Source organism: Carassius gibelio, chromosome A14, assembly GCF_023724105.1.
Source record: "Carassius gibelio isolate Cgi1373 ecotype wild population from Czech Republic chromosome A14, carGib1.2-hapl.c, whole genome shotgun sequence".
NCBI lineage: Eukaryota > Metazoa > Chordata > Actinopteri > Cypriniformes > Cyprinidae > Carassius > Carassius gibelio.
This window is the reverse complement of record NC_068384.1, coordinates 24288051-24311808: the sequence shown is the minus strand read 5'-3', so window position 1 is coordinate 24311808 and position 23758 is coordinate 24288051. Positions and strand designations below refer to the sequence as shown.

General features: G+C 39.6%; 2 protein-coding genes across 2 annotated transcripts; one reads left to right on the top strand and one right to left on the bottom strand.

Annotated features, from left to right (window-relative positions):
- Positions 1–592: 592 nt before the first annotated feature.
- On the top strand, positions 593–11846 carry LOC128026929 (protocadherin-12). The gene is made up of 4 exons (XM_052614204.1): positions 593–4099; positions 5257–5348; positions 6378–6511; positions 10824–11846. The coding sequence occupies exons 1-4, from the start codon at positions 1223–1225 to the stop codon at positions 11231–11233; spliced, it is 3513 nt and encodes a 1170-aa protein (XP_052470164.1). The 5' UTR covers positions 593–1222; the 3' UTR covers positions 11234–11846.
- Positions 11847–14586: 2740 nt separating this feature from the next.
- LOC128026928 (pre-mRNA-processing factor 19) lies at positions 14587–22445 on the bottom strand. Its single transcript, XM_052614202.1, has 16 exons — positions 22244–22445; positions 21670–21819; positions 21502–21578; positions 19071–19212; positions 18917–18990; positions 18161–18226; positions 18022–18063; positions 17844–17918; positions 17228–17303; positions 16954–17063; positions 16711–16866; positions 16525–16594; positions 15681–15854; positions 15361–15443; positions 15158–15263; positions 14587–15048 (listed from the first exon to the last, which is right to left on the bottom strand). Exons 1-16 carry the CDS (start codon positions 22260–22262, stop codon positions 14951–14953), a joined length of 1518 nt encoding a protein of 505 aa, XP_052470162.1. The 5' UTR covers positions 22263–22445; the 3' UTR covers positions 14587–14950.
- Between the last annotated feature and the right edge of the window lie 1313 nt (positions 22446–23758).

The window sequence follows — 23758 nt, the reverse complement described above, 5'->3', positions numbered from 1 at the left end:
AGCATTTATGTAAATGCTAACACGTTTCTACTAACATTTATTTAGATGAATGTTCATTTGTTAATTTGTGTTCATTCTTAATACTATTATATTAGTCAATTAACGCTAATTAAAAAAAGTTTTCCTTTTCAATACAAATTATATGAAGCATAACAATTTGAGTAAAATATGTACTAATAAATAAACATACATATCAGCATTTGGTATGTCCTTGTTTTGTTATAAATGCTCTTTGACTACCCCCCCCCCCCCCCCCCCACCATTTCAGAAAAACATTAGACGCTTCAGATTGAAGTATTTTTACATCAGCACTCTCAGAGTTCAGCTCCAGGCCCTGTTTTTGTTTTCTGGGCCCCTAAGGGCCCCACCTTAGGTTTGCTTCAACGTCGATGACAGATGCTCCAGACCACGACTCTTTCTCAGATGTGTGAAGAGCTGGAGGCAGTGAATGAAAGAAGTGGGATCACATTTCGTTAAAAGCACACCATTGATTCCAGCCAAATTTTGTTCTAAATCCACTCCTCGCTACAGATGGGTGGAGTCAAGCAGCACTGTACTCTCCTCCCTCACTATCTGTTATTGGCTCTCAGGACATTCCCCCTGAATGAGCCGCCCCAGCCTCCTGCGTTCCTCCGCTCCTCACTTTAATGCTGACTGGAGTCCTGGGCCGGGAAGCAGCAGCTGTGTGTGAGTGAGTAGAGCTGTAGAATAACACTGATTCGGCTAAGGGAGATGTTAACTTTATTTAGAAATTAGAAGGGTCTGGAAATATTATTCTATATAGGTGATTTTGTCTGAATAGTGGTCAATTAATTTCCATAGTAGTCTATTGTTTAATTATTGTGGTGTGGTATAATGTGTATGTTGTTATCAGTAAATCTCATTGTCAATATAGAGTAACACAACTATAAAGATATAACTTGGAAGCTTTGTGACAGTTATCATTTTATCATTTTTGTGACTTATATTTACTTTAAATGGTAATTTACAGAGCACCAAGTTGTGGTGCTACTATCATTCATTTTTGACTCAAAGAGAGTCAATTTTCTACTTTTTTTTTAACATAGAGTAAGCAAATGTGTATAGGTTTTGAATATCTTTTGTGAATTGTAGATGTCTTTTCATGCATCAGAATGCCTGTCTAGGTGCTTAGCACATCTGACTCATAATTAGTAGACACGTAGATATACGTAAAAGGAAATAGGAAACCTCACACACAGTCATGCTCCAGTTTTGGCTCATTCTGGCAGCTCTTATTGAGTGTCCACCCTGTCATGCCCAGAATATGGACTCTGCTCCCCTCATTATCCAATATCATGTCTGGGAAGAACAGCCCTCAGGGACGAGGGTGGGTCGCCTCCTGGACGATCTACGTGAACGTGGGGAAACAGGATCACTGGAAGACTTCCAGGTCGTGCAGCATGGACATGCTCTACCAGTCACAGTTGACTCAAGGGATGGTACTGTGTCAACCCTACGCAGGCTGGACCGAGAAGAGCTTTGCTGGGGAGCAGAATTTTGTGAGCTGGCCTTCAGTGTTCTCTACAGAAAGGGTGGTGCTATGCATTTCCTCTCGGTTCGTGTGGAGGTGATGGACCAAAACGACCACAGCCCAGTCTTTCCCAGTCTTGTGCAGGAGGTGGAGATCTCTGAGACAGCCTCACTGAGAATGCGGATCCCTCTGGAACGGGCTGTAGATCCAGATGCGGGACCGAATGGCCTGCAGACCTACTCCCTGTCTTCCAACCAGCACTTTGCTTTGGATGTCCGTACTTCTGGAGGGACCAAGCAGGCTGAATTAGTGGTCATCAAAGAACTGGACAGGGAGTTGCAGCCGTCTTTAGAACTGGTTCTAACAGCCTGGGACAAAGGGAACCCGCCAAAATCAGGCAGCACTAAAGTTATAGTCACAATTCTTGACTCCAACGACAATAGCCCTGTATTTGAGGAGGCCCCAGGAGTTATTGAACTGGCCGAGGACACCACTAATGGGACGATTGTTGTTAATCTCCGAGCTACAGACCCTGATCAAGGTGCTAATGGGGAAGTTGAGTACTCTCTTAGTAAACATGTCCCACTGGAAGTGCAAAGACTATTCAGTATCCATCCCAAAACGGGTGTTTTGACTTTGCAAGGCCCTTTAGATTTTGAAGAAAGGAATGTGTATGAGGTAGACATCCAAGCTCGAGATCTTGGGCCAAATCCAATCCCGTCTCACCACAAGCTGCAAGTCAAATTGCAAGATGTCAATGATAATGCTCCTCGCATACATATAACATGGGCTCCGCAAGATTCCCCTGTTGCAACCGTCTCTGAAGGAGCACCAAATGAAACTTTCATTGCTCTCGTAATGGTATCTGATGCCGATTCTGGGGCGAACGGGCAGGTACAAGTGCACATTCTCAGTGGATCTGGCCCCTTCAGACTCAAACAGATCCATGGAGACAATTACATGGTTGTAACCAATGATACACTGGATCGTGAGAGACAAATGAAATACAACCTTGCTCTTCTAGCTCAGGACAATGGTGATCCTTCTCTATCCTGTATCAAGCACCTGACTGTCCATGTTTTGGATGAAAATGATAACGCACCACTGTTTACAAAAAGTCTCTACCAGAGTGTCCTCGAAGAGAACAACACACCTGAGCTCAGTTTCTTGACTGTGGAGGCACATGATGTTGACCTGGACCTTGGTGGAAAGGTATCATTTTCTATTAGAGAATCAAATGAACTTGGGACACCAACAGCATTTTTCTCAGTCCACCCTAGCAGTGGAGCTGTGACTGTCCAACAATCATTAGACTATGAGGAATCACGCTCCTTCTCATTTATTGTTGAGGCTGTAGATCAAGGATACCCACCAATGACCAGTAGTGCAACAGTGCTGGTTGAGATACAAGATGTTAATGACAATTATCCCATAATCCATGAGCCACTACCCAAGAAGGGAATTGCATTGCTAAGCATCCCAGTGAATGTGGACAAAGGAGAGATAGTGACTGAACTTGGAGTCAAAGCTCTGGAGGTCAATTACTCTTCCCTCAACAAACCCGAAGGTTTTCTGGCTACCACCATTCGGGCCAGTGATCCAGATTCTGGTCTCAATGGAAGACTCAGTTTTAGAATAACAGATGACAACCCTTCTAAACTATTCTTCCTGGACGAAACTACTGGGCAGCTCTATGTGAACACAACCAATGCAACAGAACTGATTAACAGAACTTTTAAACTGGGCATTGCAGTATCTGATATGGGAACACCTATGCTAACCACAAGAACCACTTTGGAGGTGACGTTCATCAACGTCCGTGACCACCTAAAGAACTTGTCTCATGATAACCAAGCCCAGTACAGTTTAACACTGCTCTTGGCCATCTGCCTTGGATCAACCTGCCTGGTATTATTTGTAGCCATCACTTTGGCCAAAACGTTCTGTCATCCTGACAAGCGGGACAACCGTGCTTATAATTGTAGGCAAGCTGAGTCATCCTACACCCGTCACCCAAGACGGCCCCAGAAACACATTCACAAGACTGACATCCAGTTGGTACCAGTGCTTCGGGGACGTAAAGAAACTCCACGAGATGGAGCTGACGCATTGTCGTGTGCATCACCTTTAATGGAAAATACACATCCACAGCGTCAGTTTGCCCTTACACCAAATCTTGCTTGCATGGCTCAAAATCAAGCTCATATAGAAATGGATGGGAACCCACCATTCACTCAAAGCAAGATACTCAGAAAACCTGGGAGCATAGAGTGGAATGGAACACTTCCATACAACCCAGGAACAATTTATCGAACCCTGCAAAAAACAAGAAATTATTCCTCCTCATCTTTTGCGAACTCACAGACCAGCACACTCAGACGAAACAAAAATGAAGAAGTCAAGATAACGACCATGGACCCCTCAGAAACCTTAACTTCAGTTCCCAGTAATCAGGCCACATTACGGAGACCAAAGACCACAGAAAGAAGAGGAAAGATGGAAGAGTCAGACCACAGGCAGATCCTAAGAAACCTTGTTCGACTCTCTATGGCAGCCTTTGGAGAGAACGGTTCTATTGAACTGTCCTCTGCCTCACCGGAGGTGCAAGTAAGAGATTTTCTTTTCTTTCTTTACAATATTAACATTTCAGATATGGAAAAACAATAAATGTCTAGGTATCCCAGTTCATATGAGCTCAAGTACATGATAGTTTTCAGTACTGCAGAACTGGGGCATATCTATAACAGCCTAAGGGGACAGTTGACGGATGATGAAGGCATTGAAGTGTATTCAGAAACACATCAGTGTCACACAGTAACTTAAACCTTTAACATGCCTCAGGATCCTCAATGTTATCATATTACAGAGTCATACTGAATGTGGAAAGGAAAACAGATTCATTCCATGGTTGTCCTGTGAGGGGGGAAGCTACTTAAACCAAACGCAGATACTTCTGTAGAGTAAGATTACACTTCTCAGACATGAACGGGATGGTGGTAGTCAGCAACAAATTGCTGGTACTGATCTGATTCTCATTAAATCAAAAGTAAAAGAAAAGAATAGAATAGAATAGAATAGAATAGAATAGTGAGAATAACCGCTTTTCAACAGCCTGTATTTCAAAGACCAAAAGTGCTGCGCTAGTCAGACTGTGTATCCTTTGGATCTGGGTCCACCCAGATGCTAACCTCTACCAAAATGATTAGCAGAACAAAACGTCCTGGCACAGGTTTGAGTCCTCACGTGAATACTGTGGCCAGTCAGGAAAAGCGTGGATCCTGACCCCCACCCTCTTCTCTTTTCCTCTTCTCCAATCCACCCTCCCTTACTCACTTGGCCCAGTTGGCAATTTAGAGCCGTAGCGACTGCAGGGGAAAGGGGACGAAATGTCACCGGTGCCTGTCCTCGCAGCCAAGGCTGGGTTTCTTAAGTGCATCCTGGAAGGAAATAGCCTCTTAAAGAATAGACTCTGTGTAGAAACAGCTTCCTGTCTCCCCCTCACCCCTTCTTAAACTCCACATTTTCCCATCCCAAAATGCTCTGTGTGGCTGTCCATCTACTATGTTGCAGCTTATTCTGTATAAGACCAAAAGTATATAATGAATTATTAAATTATGAGATTCCAGAAGACCAAATGGCCTGCGAATTGTATGTGGTAGTTGTGTACAATTTCTATTGTTTTTCAACATGACTAATTGGGAATTCATAATCAGATTATTATTTAATTGAGTTATGTGTTAAATTCCCCCATTTTAATTCTACAGCAGGTGTCCCAGCTCCTGTCTCTGTTGCATCAGGGGCAACTTCAGCCTCGACCAAATTTTCGTGGCAACAAGTATTCCCACAGAACTGGCCGGTGAGTCTTTTTGTCCTCCTTTTGACTTTATTCAGGCTCTTTTGCTCAAAAGTACAAAAATTTTACTTGTGTATATTCATTCCTTGACTAAGACACAGAACTCAAATCGATACCACAATAACCTCACCATCACAATAACAATCTTAGAACACTTCACTCACATTACTTTAGGACTTGGTTTCATCATTATTCCAGTTTTATCGGGTAGATTTCTGGTCAAATAAAAAGTAAAACGGAAGTATGCGTCAGTCAGTGATTACAGGGTGAAGTGTAATGTGTAGTCATGTGTAGTGATATGTAGTCATCATATCTGTGATCAGCCGCTGTCTGTCTTACTCAACTTACACACAGATTGGTATCAGGCAGAATACAGTGCTATTTCTAAAAATGTAACTTATGTTCACTTAAAATCAAAAAGAGAAAGCATAGACTGTGACTCATCTGTGCAAGACAGGGCTTGTTTAACATAAAGACACAGTGTAGTCAATAGTGCAGTCACACTTCATTCAGTTTTAGTTTCAGTGTTGAGATCATTTTAGCTCACAGTAAAATCCCTGTTTTGAGAACATTGTTGAACTGATGTTAAATATGATTGCAAATGTATTTACCCTGATATTGCCTTGCAAAAAAGGTATTGCGTCAACACTATAGTACAGTGATGGTAATAGTATATCATAATCATGGTATTTACATGCTACTACACTTTGAGTAGCACAGTATTCTGGTATGGTTTTGTCTAAATAGTATTAACCTTGTAACATAAAAAAGGTAATAGCATGGTACTTTTCTTCAGTGGTGGTTAAAGTGTTAAAAAATGAATAATTTAAATCGAATTAATTCTATTTAACATGATTTGGTTATTTTAAATGCTTCACTACATTTGCCCTACGTACAATTATTTTGTCAATATGCTTCAGTTTAGTTGCATTAAATTGCATTATATTGTACTAATTACTTTGAGAGATCTGCGATGTTAGCAGATGTTCTAGAATGTTCTCTCTGCTTTACTGTTTTTGTTGTGTGTTGTAGGTCAGGGGCTCAGGATGCTGATTGGCTGAGCACTAAAGACAGTGGTCATGGAGAGAGTGAAATGGGTGACATGGACTGGGACTCACCTGTGGACCCCTTATATGAAGAAGGCCTTAACAATCTGCTTACTTCTGGTAAATGTCCATACTTTTAAAAGCAATTAGAGTCCACTGTTATTCTGCCATCATTTACTCACCCTCTTGTTATTACAAACCCAAATCTTTGACACACAAGAGAAGATATTTAGTCAATCCTTTGAAAATCCATGCAAGCAAAATTAAACAAATGAAAAAAGGGTGAGGAAATGATTATTTTGGGGGTTAACTATCAATTAAAAAGCGCTGTTGTTCTGAATATCAAGCATGCAACAAGTGACACAAACAGTGAAATGTCTCACAGCTGTTGAACTAAATATTAATAAGTGGATGAATTTGAATTAAATGAGAGGACCTGAACTGACTGTGTAATCTAGATAAAGTGAAGGTGATGTGAAATGGTACAGTACCGTACAGGAATTACTATTTCTGTAGGTGATTTCCAGATATCTCACATTCATCCTGTTGACCACTTCTTTTCCTTAGAGAGCCTGGCAAGTCAACAAATAAGGCAGAAAAAACACATTATTTATATTTAGTTTTCATTTTTAAATTGAAATTGTAATTAATTTTCCGAACACCGCAGTCATAATTTGAAAACAGTAATGTTTAAAGACTGTTGATTTGATCGTACTAATATGCATTCAGAGTTTTGCTGCTGTGTTTCCTTTGTCTATGTATAGAGTAAATATTTGTGTGCAGTTCCTTCCATCTATTGTTGTGAGATTTAGCACGCTCTAAATTAACAGGGCCTTTTTTTGCTCTCGAGTCAAAGGTCTAGTTTGTTTTGTTCTATCTCTCTGATGTCTGAGCAGTTTTAACTCAATCTTTATGTCAGCTCATCTAACATGCTGCAGTCTCTGAGATATTCCACTCTAGTTCCAGAAGAAAGAAACAATTTTAAGTTAAAGCTCCTGTGCACTTTGTGTGTAGATCACTGTTTGTGTAGTGTGTGGATCTACCTCCTATTTAAAAGGTTCCATTACAATTAGGAACTTCAATAGTACCAACCTTTACAATTATCACACAATTATCAACAAATCCAGACAATACCAAAAAAGAGTTAATTACAGCAAATTACAGATCCATACTCCTACTGTTTAACAACTTTATAGACACAGTAATGAATGAGTTTTTAAATCTATTCAATCTACAACAAGGAACTCTAAACCTCCTCTCAGAAGGCTATAACTCATATTCTGTATACAAGACATGGGATGGATCACAGACAATCTTATCAGCGTGTCTTAAAGTGGCCTGTTCATAAATAGTCTGCAATGATGTCTGTTCTTTAACACCAATAATTTCCCAAGCAGTGTGAATAATTCAGGACAGACAGATTACCAAACAAGACAGTGATACTGTACCTGATTAAACTATCAAAGAGTGTAGAGTAACACTTTCTACACTCATCAGTACACAAGGTGAATAAAAGCGGTGAACTAACAGAGCCCTGAGGGGCCCCGTGCTGAAAATAAAAAATTCCGAAACTGTTCCATTAACACTAACCTGCGATTGGTTAATAAATAATACATTTTTGAAAATAAAGGTGCTTCATGATGCCATAGAATAATGTTTTGTCTAAATGGTTCCATAAAGAAGCTTTAACATCTGAAGAAACTTTCTGTTTCACAAAAGGTACTTTGTGGCGAAAGAAGTTTCATTGAAAAGTTATAAAAAAGATGGTTCGTTAACGAACCTTTGACTGAATGGTTCATTGTGTAACCAAAAATGGTTCTTCTATGCTTGAAGAACCTTTTGAAGCACCTTTATTGTGTAGTGTAGTACCATTTTATAATAAATGAGTGAACTTTAAAATCATTCAACCTTAAAAGATGCGCCTGTAGCATATTATAAGATGAACTAAAATCTACAAATAAAAGACGTATGTACATGAAATGATCCTCTAGATGCCTATTTATAAAATATGTCATGGCTATAACAGCATCATCGGTACTTCTATTACTAGAAGACAGCTATCCTCTGCTTTTACAAAGTTAATCATGATTTTCTCAAAACACTTTATTACTCCTGAAGTAAGTGCCACTCGATGATAACTATTAGATTATTTGTTTTAAAATGTTCATAATCAGATTACAGTTACTTTTTTATGGATTGATTACATATTATTCACATAATGGCAGTAAATCACATAATGGCTGTACATATTCGACTTGGCTTGGCTACACATTTGCTTCTAACAGTCATGTGGCACAGTCCAGCTAAATATGCCAGGGGTGTTTTACTTCAAAGTAATGCAAAATCTCATGTTTTGTATTAATATAATTCTAGTATCAGTTTTTTTTTTTTATTAATCGACACCAATTATGCAGCTTACTCTCCTATTAGGAACATCAGAAGTCAATAAGACATCTCACCAGGAACAGAGTGTGTGGTTGTGTGATTTTGTGGTTTGCTTGACTCAGTATTAATCCAGGAATGCATCTGGTTGTGGTGTTTTTCATGCCAAAGAAGACAGTCTTGTGTTTACGGTCAGGGATTTTCTTTTTTTAAACATGCAAGTACATATTCCTTCTCTACTTCCTGAGTAATCTAAGTTTAAACTCACACCTCTGAATGATGTTAACCCTTTCAGCAGAATCAAGGGGGATTTTTACAGTAAGTCACAGCTGCTCATGTCCTTGGGCTCCTCACGTCATGCTGTAACTCATATTGTTAATACTTCAACATGATGCAGAGGATGTGTATGTGTTATGCATGCCCTAAAGACAGAGAAGATGAGTGTGTGTGAAATCTGTTTGTGTGTGTGTATGTGTGTGTGTGTGTGTGTGCACAAGTAAAATATATTGTTCTGCCTCTACACTCTTCCTTTGAAGGCCACAATGCCCTCAGGCTGCTGTTTCTCTACTGCATTCTTCTCACACTGTTTTTCAAGAGCTGGAGGTGACACGTGTGCACTTTGTTATATTATGTGTGATTTAAATGAATAACAATGTTTTACATTCCTTACATTAGTTAGGTGCTTGATTACTAATGGCGCTTGTTAAGGCAAGCATCACTATAACTATTGCTTGTGTTTATGGTTATGGGTGTGTAAATCATCTTGCACCATTTGTATAGACAGGTGAGTTATAGACAGAGTAGTTTTCTGTTTGCTTCTTTGAGAAAGTTTGGCGGTGGTTGTTTGGATGTGGTTGGATTCTTTATAGCATTTTTACCATGTCTGTGTGTTAATGGGTTTAACTGCTTTAAAGGGAATTACAGATGCTACCATTTCCTCCATCAATAATAATGAGTTGCTGTGAGAAGGAGATTCATGGAATGAAAGTAAGAAAGATACACAGTAGTGAGTTGGGCCATATAATTACGAATGAATAATAATGCAAATGTGTGAAATTAGAGCTAGGCAGGATATGAAAGGTCTGTGGAGAGAGGAAGTCTTGAAGATGAGGTTTGGAGGCTCTGAATGAGCTCTCTGATGTGGCCAGTGTGGTTTTGTTTGATTCCAGATCTTTACTCACACACTCTCTCCAAAAGCTCCTTCGTTTCTCCTCCATCTTTAACTAAGACTCTGGAATCTCTGATCCACAGACACTCGAAAAGGCTATAAAGCTGTGTCAGATTCGTGGAGGTCATCTGCATGCCTCGCTATGTTTGTGTGTCTGTTTCAGACCTCCAGGGTCCACCATCTTCTATCTGTGAAGCCAGTCAGTGAAGCCTGCAATGATACATTAGATGGCCAAATATGTGATTTTTGTAGCTATAGTATTTGTATTATTTATTATATTTACTGTTTTGTACTAAAAATAATTGAAACGGTTCCATGGATGTTAAAGGTTCTTCATGGAAACATAGATGCCTTTATTTTTAGGAGCTGTACACAGAGGCTCAGATAGCATGAGTAAGAGTCGAGTTCTAACAGAATTGAATCTTATTCCATCAAACTAAGTGTTTCTGGAATTTTGAATCTGGAACTGAACGAAAGTAATTTCATTGTTTATTGTTGCACCGTATCACTTCCCTTGTGATTTTGAGAGGGTGTGATTTTAAGACATGCTGTGTTGAACTGTGTTAAAACTCTGCAGATGTCCATGAAATGACAGGAGAAGGAAATGCTTGTTTACTGAATTAAAGAGAAATGCACACCTCCTCTCGGTATTTCCTGTCATCCTGTTTTTCATCTACACAAACTCAAGTAAACAAGTGAAGACAGGCTTTGTAGCCTTTTTTCAGATGTTTGTATATATATATATATATATATATATATATATATATATATATATATATATATATATATATATATATATTATTTATTACTGCTTTTGTTAATGCTTGTTTACATATTTTATATGCATCATATTTGAAATCTTTTATTCCTCTTTTTGTGTAGATGATGTGTTCTCAGACATTCCCGATCCGGCGTGGATGGCTCGTCTTTCTCTTCCTCTGACGACTGACTACCATGAAAACCTGTTTGTCCCGAATGGGCCGCCCTCCCCTGATGCCCGCTGTCCCGTGGCTGGTCCTGATGATTCCACTTCCTTCTCTACGTTTGGTAAAGCCCCGGAGAAGACCATGCTGGGGGGCAGAGCTCTGATTTCTGAAGTGAGCTCTCTGTTCGAGATGCTGCTGACACAGAAAGCCGATGGCCAGTCGTGTCCACCTGCTGACGTGCTCTACAGACTTTCAGCGGCTTATAGACGTTCGCTTGGCTTAGACACACCTGCAAACGGAGGTGCTGCCCACACACGCCAGCAAGGGCAAACTCCCATAATGCAATATGCCAACCCTGTGCCATAACAGCAAAGAATGTTTGGTTTCCGGTGCCAAATCATACAAGCCTCAGGAACACTCAAAATAACAAAACATCATTTTCTGGTCTGGCTGGAACAGGCTATGCCCATAAAAACAAACTTTTATTTTTTTTTAGAAGACAAAACTTTAAAGTGCATCACAAGACTGGAATTATTTTTTATTTGTTTTGATATATCCTTTTGCAAGAAGGTGCAGTTCATGTAGTGCATAGCAGAAATGAGTCTGTCTCCTCTTAAGGAGCTGTTTATATCCTCTGAAGCACAAACAAGTCTTTTCTCTCGGAAGAAACCCATGAACTCTTCTGCTAGTCATCCACAATCAGCAGGGTTTCCTGACAGCGCCCTCTGCTGGCTAGTTCGGGTATTACTTCATGCCGGTTCTCTAATGTAAATATTAATTTGTATAGTTACAGGACATGTAATAATTTAGAAGTAAACCTAACACTGTATTTGCAAGACTTGTTCATCGTTGGTAAGGACTGCAAAGCACTGATGACAACATTCAGTAATGCTCTGAATATAACAGTTTTACTTTTTCTGTTAAAGATATAAGTTATTGATATCAAAGCAAAGATGTGTATATATATATATATATATATATATATATATATATATATATATATATATATATATATATATATATATATATATATATATATATATATATACTTTTTACTCAATGTCATTTTGTATGTATAGTGTTGTTTTTGTATTCATAATTGACACAATGGTTACTTTTTGTAAACTTTATAAGAAAATAAACAATTAAACTTACTGTACTGTATCATTATTATTATTATTTTAATTTACATTGAAAACGTATTTTAACCCTTAAACGCCCATTGAAAATAAATAAATAAATAAACAGGACTAAGAATACATCAACATCACTATGATTACAGCATGGTCATGATTCTTTGAGAATATTAAAGATAATTGTGTGACCCAGTAAAGCGTGCTGCACATGGAACAATTTTTAGGATAAACTTATTTAAATATGAACAGTATGATATAGAGCTCGTACTCAGGAGGAAAAAACACCTGCCACCTTTTATCCAGAGGCCCAAACTGAGCAAAAATATGCAATTTGGTGCAGATGTTGCACATTTGTATATGGCAACAAGGTAAAAAAAAAATTGATAGCTTCACATGCAAATACATTTTTATTTCAGTTACCAGCTTTTTACTTGCTATGAAATTATACACTTCAATTAATCAATCGGACAACCAGAGGCATGTGTAGATTGTGCAACAGGTTTTTCAGCGAAGTCTAGTCTTTAGAAACCCATATGTATTACACACGATAGCAGTCCAAAAAGTTGACTAATAATTTAACTAAATTGGTTTTACTAATAGACTAAAAATACTCAAAACGCAATTTTTTTTTCTTCTGCCAATGTGGATATACAGTATTGTTCAAAATAATAGCAGTACAATGTGACTAACCAGAATAATCAAGGTTTTTCGTATATTTTTTTATTGCTACGTGGCAAACAAGTTACCAGTAGGTTCAGTAGATTGTCAGAAAACAAACAAGACCCAGCATTCATGATATGCACGCTCTTAAGGCTGTGCAATTGGGCAATTAGTTGAATTAGTTGAAAGGGGTGTGTTCAAAAAATAGCAGTGTGGCATTCAATCACTGAGGTCATCAATTTTGTGAAGAAACAGGTGTGAATCAGGTGGCCCCTATTTAAGGATGAAGCCAACACTTGTTGAACATGCATTTGAAAGCTGAGGAAAATGGGTCGTTCAAGACATTGTTCAGAAGAACAGCGTACTTTGATTAAAAAGTTGATTAGAGAGGGGAAAACCTATAAAGAGGTGCAAAAAATGATAGGCTGTTCAGCTAAAATGATCTCCAATGCCTTAAAATGGAGAGCAAAACCAGAGAGACGTGGAAGAAAACGGAAGACAACCATCAAAATGGATAGAAGAATAACCAGAATGGCAAAGGCTCAGCCAATGATCACCTCCAGGATGATCAAAGACAGTCTGGAGTTACCTGTAAGTACTGTGACAGTTAGAAGACAAGTGAGTGAAGCTAATCTATTTTCAAGAATCCCCCGCAAAGTCCCTCTGTTAAAAATAAGGCATGTGCAGAAGAGGTTACAATTTGCCAAAGAACACATCAACTGGCCTAAAGAGAAATGGAGGAACATTTTGTGGACTGATGAGAGTAAAATTGTTCTTTTTGGGTCCAAGGGCCACAGGCAGTTTGTGAGACGACCCCCAAACTCTGAATTCAAGCCACAGTACACAGTGAAGACAGTGAAGCATGGAGGTGCAAGCATCATGATATGGGCATGTTTCTCCTACTATGGTGTTGGGCCTATTTATCGCATACCAGGGATCATGGATCAGTTTGCATATGTTAAAATACTTGAAGAGGTCATGTTGCCCTATGCTGAAGAGGACATGCCCTTGAAATGGTTGTTTCAACAAGACAATGACCCAAAACACACTAGTAAACGGGCAAAGTCTTGGTTCCAAACCAACAAAATGAATGTTATGGAGTGGCCAGCCCAATCTCCAGACCTTAATCCAATTGAGAACTTGTGGGGTGATATCAAAAATGCTGTTCCTGAAGCAAAACCAAGAAATGTGAATGAATTGTGGAATGTTGTTAAAGAATCATGGAGTGGAATAACAGCTGAGAGGTGCCACAAGTTGGTTGACTCCATGCCACACAGATGTCAAGCAGTTTTAAAAAACTGTGGTCATACAACTAAATATTAGTTTAGTGATTCACAGGATTGCTAAATCCCAGAAAAAAAAAATGTTTGTACAAAATAGTTTTGAGTTTGTACAGTCAAAGGTAGACACTGCTATTTTTTTGAACACACCCCTTTCAACTAATTGCCCAATTGCACAGCCTTAAGAGCGTGCATATCATGAATGCTGGGTCTTGCTTGTTTTCTGACAATCTACTGAACCTACTGGTAACTTGTTTGCCACGTAGCAATAAAACATATACTAAAAACCTTGATTATTCTGGTTAGTCACATTGTACTGCTATTATTTTGAACAAAACTGTATCTATATGTATTTTAAAGTTGCATTCAGAAATCTGAAGCATCAGGCTTTGGGCCGGTAGAACTCAATGCTAGTAATGTGTGATAAAACTTCCCAAGTCAACAGTGGGGGGATGATGGACTCCCCTGCTTCTCCCTAAATGTCATCACCCTAACACCTCCTGAAACTCTCTGTGGCAGTGGCTGTTATGGTCCAGCTCACAGGAGATATTAAAGATGTTCTCATGCTCTGCTCAAACACTCCTGACTGAATACAACACAGACTCCTTGAAGTGCATATTTAATGAAAACATAAAGCAATAAATAAAAACCATTTCAACTTTATTGGAGTCAATTTCACATTTTTTGTTATTGTCCACAAAAGGGGGAAAAAAAAGGAAGTCATGGGACACTAACAAAATTCGCCAGGCTACAATCAAATCTTAAAAAGCAGAAGAGCTCAAATCAACCCTAATCTGACCAAATCCATCTTAAAGCAATAACTGACAAAAGAGAAGTCTGCTATATACTGTATGTTTGAGAGGAATTCATCACTACGATGACGAATGAGAACGTGAATGCATATCCATGTATACACACGCACAATTTATTACTGACAGACATATTTGCTGTGGGGAAATGATCACATCCCGGTTCAAATCTCTCCTGGAGGTTCTCCTCTCTTTCTATTAAAGGCTGTAGAACTTGAGACTTCTGTCCATGCCAGTGGAGGCCAGGAACTGAGCATGTTCACCGAAAGCCACGCCGGTCACCAGCCCAGAATGATCTGATTAAAGACAGAATAAAACAGAAGAATGCAGAGCAACGAAAGTCTGTTTGATAGCTCAGAACAAAACACACTTGACAAATAAAACGGCATTTTTGGCTCCACTCACCAGAGAAGTTGAGGACCTCAGACCACTGCTTGCAGATGTAAACTCTGATGTCTGATCCACCAACAGCCAGATATGTCCCACTCTGGTCGAAGACCAAAGACTTCACCTACAGGAGGAAGACAGAAACATCAGCCAAGCTTTTCATAAAAGTAAAACAGATGAAGAACTCATGGCAGTCCAATCTGTGGCCTATGCTACAAGACCTCATAATTGTTGTCCAAAGTGATTGTCTTGAAGTTCTTCAGCTTCCTCAAATCCCACAGCTTGAGTGAGCTGTCCTGAGCACCTACAGGTCAACCAAAAAAAGGTAGAAACCGAGTTTAAAAGACAATTAACATTCAGTAAAGTTGATTTAAGTGCTCTAACACTATTGGATGAGAACGGAGTTTGAATGAATTGAGCTGAATAATGACACTAATGCCTTCATAATGAATTCTGCAACATTGAGTTATTTTCCTGTTTATTTTAAATCAATGTGATTGGATTTGACATCCAGTTCCCTCTCAAGGGTCATGTGACTTACCAGTTGCCAGATAGTATCCATTCTCGGAGAAGGCGATGGACGTCACAGGACCTGAATGTCCGGGGAAGTTGGCTACATTGGTCCGTTCCTTCAGATCCCAGATCTTAATCTGAGAATCTGCCGTGCCGGTGCCGAAAATCAGACCGTCCGGATGGAACTGAGCACAGGTCAGAGCTGAAGGGAAACAAGAAAGACTTGACATCTTCTGAGTGAACAACAGCAGCATTTCATCCAAAAGCCATTTTTACCAACAAGATCCTAAACGCACAACGCAAGATATTTAATACAGTAAAATCTAGTTAAAATAAGACATTTTCCATTCAATGAATCTGAAGTGAGCTGTGGAACTCGTTCAGCTGGGACAGTATTTAGGACACATCACCACAGGTAAAGTAAGGCTGGGTGATATGGACCTACAACAGTTTCTTTATTTTTAGACTGAGTTGGCGATACACAAATAAAGCACATTAAAATCATCACCAAATTAGGGATCTATAAATGATAATGATATTGTTTTTCTATTAAATAGTTTTATGGTTGTATACATTTATTTTTCCTGTTAACAACTTCCTTAACAGTTCTATTAATGATTTTAATACTTTGTGTTTTCATTGCCCTGAAAGACTTCGAACCAACGCATCAGAAATTCAACACAAATATTTTAGAATACATTGAGAACAGCCAATGGAACTAACCTTAACATCTTTTTTTATTTTTTATTATTAAACAAGTACTGAATAAAACAAGTTTTCAGTCCCCAAGCTTATAAATATATGCAAAAAACACAAAAATTTATATACTTAATATCTGATAAATTGTGTAGCCGACAGAGAGGAATACTTGCCACATCCAGCGGTCTCATCGGTCACTTTAGTCAAGACACGTCCGGTCTGGATATCGGAGAAAGCCCAGTACTACAACACACATACGTCTCAATGCATTCCACTCTTCAAAGAAAGCAAGGTTTTGAAAAGATCTTGAAGTGTAATCTGTGTTCTGTTCCTCATCCATCAGGCTGTGTGTGTGTTACCTGGTCCTCAGAAGAGCTCAGCAGGTAGTCTCCTGTAGCGTGCAGAGACAGGCCGGTCACACTGGCCTCGTGGGCCCTGATCACCTGCACACAGTTGCCTCCGCTCACAGACCACACACGGATGGTGCTGTCTGGAGACGCCGAGAACACCACCGACTGACCCACAACACCAGAAGAGACATGTGAGAAGCAGAGACTAAGCAGAAGTGAGTCGATGAATGAAGAGCGGGAGCGATGGCATACCTGAGCAGGGTGGTAGATGACAGACGACACCTTTTTGGTGTGCCCTTTGAGCGTGGCAACAATCTGCTCCTCCCGACGGTCGAACACCACCACGTTCTTATCAGCACCACCTGGGGAGAGCAGGTCAAAAACACATGGTGAAGTTGTGTACATACGGGTCTGTCTTCAGGAGCAACAGCGTGCAGTAACACTGGACCACAAGTGCTCATAGAAGACAAAATATACAAGTGACCGCTGATCAAACTGTGTTTGTGTAACCGTGTTGTAATGGTACCGGTCAGGACTTTGTTGGTGTCTGTTGGGCAGAGATCCAGAGAGATGATTCCTGGGATACTGGCACTGTGAAGACCCTGTTCATAAGGAGGAACGGGGGTTAATTTGAGATGAGTTCTGTCCCAAACACTGCCTGCTGTCTACATAGGATTTACAGGATGTATTGAAGAGGAGCCCAGACTACACTCAGGGGCCAAGAGATGCTTATGGTCCACGATACTGCTACAGATTGTGTGCAACAAACCATGCGTGACTCTATATTTCAAGTTGGAAAAGACATTTAGTTCCCACTTTAAGTGAACCTTAGTTCCCAGACCAGCTGGAAGATGGATTAAAATGCTGATAAAGTCGAGAAAAGATGAGACAAACACATGACAGTATGACTGAAACGTTAAAATGTAAAGAATAAATAAGACTTCTTTTTTTTAATGAAAGGGCGCATTTTATTTTTATTAATTGCTCATTGTACGTCTTTTTTAACATACTTTCTGATAAGTGAATCGAAGGGTCACATTTTCTATATTCATTGTAAATCCAAGTTTCTAAGTTTTAAACTGACACCTATTTTGTGTTGGGTTCATAACTGGAAAAATGACGATGATAACTTTGCTACTCACAGCATGGGATGCCACTTGGCGGAACTTGCTGAGATCTTCTGCTCTGATCAGGTCCTCCGGCACGGTCTTTCCTCTCTGTCAAACAAAGCCAAATAAAAGGTCAAGTACATTAATGAAGGAACACAATACGAAACTCAGTGCCTAAAGTACAATGCAGCACTGCCATTCAAATCCTCACCTTCTTTCTCTCGGTGGTTAAGACGGTGGCTTTGTCTTGAAGCTGTAAAAAAAAGAAGATGAGTTTCATTACCTTTGAAAATGTGATCTCACATGCAAATGAAATCATTGCTGAACCTTGTGGTACTTGTTCAACGCACCTTCTGTATGATCTCTGAAGTCATTCCGACCTGCTCACTGACCTCCATGGCCTCCCCGCCGGCACCCTGAGGGGTCAAAAAAGTTTTCAAAGATACTAAAACATATATATACACATATATTCAAGATTGTAACATAAATGCTAATGGTGGGAATAATTCAAACTCAAATGACTTGACTTAGAATTCAGAATCTAATTTTGATAAAATATAATTTTTATTGCTATACCAGCATCTATGGCTATTTTCATGGCAAGAACAATGCATGTAAAAAAAAAAAAAAAGTGTTGAAAAACAACTAAGAACCAACTCAAGATCATTTAGGCATTTAGGTCCATTCAGATGTGTTATGAACTCAGTTACGACAATTACAATTTAAAAAATTTTGGGTTCAAATATACATATAGAAATTTAAATTTGTTACAAAAAAAAAAAATGGAATGATGCATCGAACCTAAAACAGCTGGTGGCAGCTAGTCAGCTGGTACTGAATCATTAAATCATTAAAGTGATTCGTTCTAAACAGATGACCTTTATAAACCAGTGAACCATAATAAGTGGCATTTTGATAGCAAATGCATCAGTGACTTTTAACTGTGTTGTTCGGAGATTAACAATGTTTCTACTGTGGTGGTGTTTGGAAATCTCATTGAACGCAGTGAAAGTGTGCACTCTCAAGGTGTGATTTTTTTTGGCAAAGTATTTTTTTTCGTCTCCCACCCCTAATGAAATCATAAATTGTCTGGAGGAATGACTGACCACAGCTGCAGGCTGAGAAGCAGGAGTGGCTTGAGCAGCGATCAGTCCAGCTTGAGGTTTGAGTGTAGCCAGAGCTGCAAGCAGAAAAATGAACACATAAGTGTAGGGCTAACACCATCAGCACATCCAGAAAACACAATTCTGCAGCTCTTACCCTCTCTGGCGGCAGTGACCTCCTTCGTGAGTCGAGCTATGACTCTGCAGGCCGCGTCGTGCTGGTAGAGAGCGTGAGACAGCTCCTGTCGAGTGGTCTGCAGCTGCTGCCTCAGAGTGAAACTGTGCAGCATCACAGCATCCTGGAGGACACACAACCTCAGTGACAGGACACACAACCTCAGTGACAGGACATACAACCTCAGTGACAGGACACACAACCTCAGTGACAGAGGACACACAACCTCAGTGACAGAGGACACACAACCTCAGTGACAGAGGACACACAACCTCAGTGACAGAGGACACACAACCTCAGTGACAGGACATACAACCTCAGTGACAGGACAGACAACCTCAGTGACAGAGGACACACAACCTCAGTGACAGAGGACACACAACCTCAGTGACAGAGGACACACAACCTCAGTGACAGAGGACACACAACCTCAGTGACAGAGGACACACAACCTCAGTGACAGAGGACACACAACCTCAGTGACAGAGGACACACAACCTCAGTGACAGAGGACACACAACCTCAGTGACAGGACAGACAACCTCAGTGACAGGACAGACAACCTCAGTGACAGAGGACACACAACCTCAGTGACAGGACATACAACCTTAGTGACAGAGGACACACAACCTCAGTGACAGAGGACACACAACCTCAGTGACAGAGGACAGACAACCTCAGTGACGGAGGACAGAACAACCTCAGTGACGGAGGACAAAAGTGACGGAGGAAGGAACTACCTCAGTGACGGAGGACAAACAACCTCAGGCCATCCTTAAAAATATTTTGGTTTGCAGTAGCAGTAAAACATTTTTAAAAAAGGGTCAGTAGGTAGGTCTATTTTTTTTTTCCAAGTTTCAATGTAATTTTTTTTTTTTACAATTTTGGTGATGTTGATTACGTAGGTATGAATTTAAACAAATTAGCATATTGTGACGTCATTGACTGGGTCTTCAACCCGTGCCTTCGGAAACATCATTGCAAACCTCATTTTGATGCAGGCTATATAAACCACAAACAAATTAACATCTGTCAAAAACATGTTTATTGCATGAATTTCAGGTGAGAAGAAAAAAGAATGAGGTACTGTTATACTGTTTTACTTGCGTCCACCGCTAGGTGTCAATGAATGCAACCTACAAATGAGAAACTGTTTGCTTTCTTGGGTTGTGACTTTTGTGAAAAAATTGATTGTAAAAATTGATTTTGCATGTCTAGATGCATTTTATACAGCAAATAACACCAAATATAGGTAAATCCACGGACAACAGGCAGGACAAATGTAAAGATTGAATATAATTCTGATGATTTATTGGCGCTAAGTTACGTGTACAATGACAACCAGGAGTGCAACATTCTCGAAAAACAATAAGCAGAGTGGACTGCCATAATGCAAACATTTACTGCAGTCTTCAACATGGCTGTGTTTACGATTAGAAATGTCAACAACAACAAATTGCATATATAATAGCGATTCTAGCGTGAATCTGTATCTGTATGCATGAGACTGTCTGAATACCAGCAGAATTCACATTTCTGTTGTAAAAAGAGAAACACTGTGCAGAAGTATTATTTTCTGTTATTCATGTGTGTCCGAAGCTGCAGTTTCTGTGTGATGCGTAAAAAAATACAAATAAATCCTGGACGTGCTCAGAGAGAAGGTCGTTAAAATCAATTTCCCATTTTCGTTTTCGAAACTTGTGTTGGTTGATTCATGCAATAGACTTTTAAACATAAAATTACAGTCACGGTCACGGTTTTAGACTAGACGGGAGAAGGGATGGGAAAAGATTTGGGCACAGTTTTTCCAGAACTTCATGCCAAGTTGAAGCGGTGTCGAGCTGTTTTAATGAATTTTTTAGATGTATTATGGTGCCCGAACCCATATGACTTTGAACAGTGACCGCAAACATTTTGTTTACTGCAGCCACAGCCATCATTACCAAGTGCGAACCGTTGTCTCTAACAGTGAATGAGAGCATGAGACGAAGCGAACGCACCGGCCATAGTGTGACATTCGTGTAAAAATAGATGACGTCACAGGTTTTTTTTTAAGAAAGAACGTAGCCTTCGTTTGTATGTATGGGTAGCCAATTTATATATTTACAATACTTACTAAAATATAATTAATATTATTTTATTGCTTTTGTATTAGTTGTTTGAAGAGTAAAAAAAAAATTATTGTACAAATGTACAACCGGCAAGTCGGTCAGACTAAAAGCAAAAAAAAAGAAATTTTGAGTCGGTCAGATTACGGCAAACAAGTATATTTTTAAGGATGGCCTCAGTGACGGAGGACACACAACCTCAGTGACGGAGGACACACAACCTCAACGATGGAAGATACACAAACTCAAGGATGGATGAAGAAATCACACATGTCTTCCTCACACAGTCAGGCCAAAGAACTCACCCACTCATCCTGCAGAGATTTGAGGATCGCAGGAATACTTGTGGCAGAGGGAGCCTTCGGTCGAATGGGGTGAGACACTAAAAGTAAAGAAATAGATGCATTTTAAAGTGGACACAGATCATCTGAACATCTCATGAAGCTAGTGTCATCTGTGTTTCTGTACGTTACCCTTGATATCAATAAGCTGCTCCTCGGACAGAGGCTGGCCATTGATGGGGTCCGCTCCATTCTCTGCAATGTACTTCTCGATCAGACGCCTTTCAAACACTTGACTGGAGACAGGAGAGACACAGGGGTGCTCCGGCACCTCGTTGGAGACTGAGGAGAGAAGAAGATTGATATTTTTAAAAATTTCAATGATGCTACAAATACAAAGTCTTCTTCCGCTTCAGTACAAAACACTTTATTATAAGTACACCACGATCAATCAAATGTTACTTATAATACGATATTCCCTAATAGTAACATTCAATGGTTAGTCTAGACTCCACAAAACTCAACATATACCATTATTTCCCCTTATATTAGGAGTATGTTTTGCTCGTCGAACTATAAAGTCATCAAGAAACGGCTCCAGCATCAGACACAAGAGTGCAGTAAGTTAAGTTCAGCTCCACATTCTGCATTACTTCGCTTCTAGAAGTGCAGTTTCTCGTACGTAAAGTTAGTGCTAATGTAGCACAACAATGGCTAACGCTACACACTGCTAATCACTTATGCTAACAGAAACCACCTCACTTACTAGCACAAACCAGAGACATCTCGCTCAAACACGCGCGCGCCCGCTTCTCAAACAAAGGTGAAATAAATTCAACTCATAAATTTAAAATCGACAGAGCTGATTTTTTTTATCAATGAAGGCGCTGTGTCCCGACTCAGAACACGTTGACGTGCCGTGCCGCTCAAACAGCGGTGCATGACGGGATACTGACGGGATGTCTTCCTACAGGAGGAGGGGGGCACTTAATGGTGTTAAACTCAATGCACAAAGCAAACATTTCTGCTGTTATGTAACCACCAATGTCAAAATCAAAACTATGCATTTGAAGATATTAAGCTCTATTGGTAATCATCTTCTCAATAAAAAGCGCATTGATTCTCATCTTGACAAAGCATTGAGAAAACATAATCTCAGGGGGACTTCAAATAAATATATCAGGTGAAAGATTCAATTGACAAAAAAAAGTGTGAATCCTTGCATCACATGTAAAAAGGAAATAACGTGAACGTGTGCATTTAATTTGAAAGAAAAAAAGCATTCCAAAGACATAACAATGCATGGTTAAATAACATACTGAGTGATAATTCAGACAAAAATGAATGTGTACATTACTGATGCAATGCTGAAATGTTGATTTTTGTACATACAGTCTGTCCTCTCAGCTGACCAGGGGCGTTGCACAAGATCCCGGGCCCTATGCATAGGCAGTCCTGATGGTCTCCCATGGCCCCGCCCATGAAAAATCCAGGTAAATAAAACATATTCCAGACTTTTCAAGGGCCCTCTCTTCCTTTGGGGCCCTGGTAATCAGTTCTGGTTTTATCCCCCAGCAGCTGACTAATGACTGGTCTTTCTGTGAATGTCCACCAAACTGGAAGACTTTCTGAGTTAAGCAGTAGACAATTTTAGATAGGAACAATTAAAGAAGAATTAGGGAGAATCAATCCATTATAAATAATTTATTGCTATTGTATGGATATGTAAAATAAATAACTGTAGTCTGATTACTACAGTTTTTCAAATGCATTTAAAATGTAATATAATCTAATATTACAAGCACTCAGATTTGGAATACAGATCACATGTAATCAGCTCTGTCTGTCACAGTATAAAAAAAAGTTCACTATTATTATAAAAATTCTAATGAATTATTAAACTGCTGATGTTTTTTGAGTTCAATTGATCAGATCATGCTTGTTGTTTATTACAATTTAATTAGACCATTAAAATGGAATGGGAATTTGGGAAAAACACATTTCAAAGGTCCCTAAATACATGCTGCATGTAGACAAAATGTGACATTCGGCATAGCATTTACTGAAATAAAGCAGCAAAATGGCTTGTCTATAAAGGTCATGATTATGACGCAGAAGCAAATGCGCACTCAAAAGAATTGTGCACAATAAGAACATCTTGTTTTCTTCTCTCCTGGAGTTTGTGGCATCTGCATCACCTTCGTTGGCCTCGTCATCCACAATCCTGTTGTTTTCTGCATCCTCATCGCCATCATCCTGTGGGGAAGTCAAGCACACTGCT

What these genes read in the sequence shown, in the direction of transcription:
- LOC128026929 (XM_052614204.1), top strand. Translation starts at nt 1,223, where the DNA reads ATGCTCCAGTTTTGGCTCATTCTGGCAGCTCTTATTGAGTGTCCACCC. An exon ending in CTGCCTCACCGGAGGTGCAA is followed by an intron (nt 4,100 to 5,256) that starts GTAAGAGATTTT and finishes TTAATTCTACAG; the next exon opens with CAGGTGTCCCAGCTCCTGTC. An exon ending in TATTCCCACAGAACTGGCCG is followed by an intron (nt 5,349 to 6,377) that starts GTGAGTCTTTTT and finishes TGTGTGTTGTAG; the next exon opens with GTCAGGGGCTCAGGATGCTG.
- LOC128026928 (XM_052614202.1), bottom strand. An exon ending in CTTCTCAGCCTGCAGCTGTG is followed by an intron (nt 18,227 to 18,916) that starts GTCAGTCATTCC and finishes TTGACCCCTCAG; the next exon opens with GGTGCCGGCGGGGAGGCCAT. An exon ending in TCATCTACCACCCTGCTCAG is followed by an intron (nt 16,867 to 16,953) that starts GTATGCCATCGC and finishes GTTGTGGGTCAG; the next exon opens with TCGGTGGTGTTCTCGGCGTC.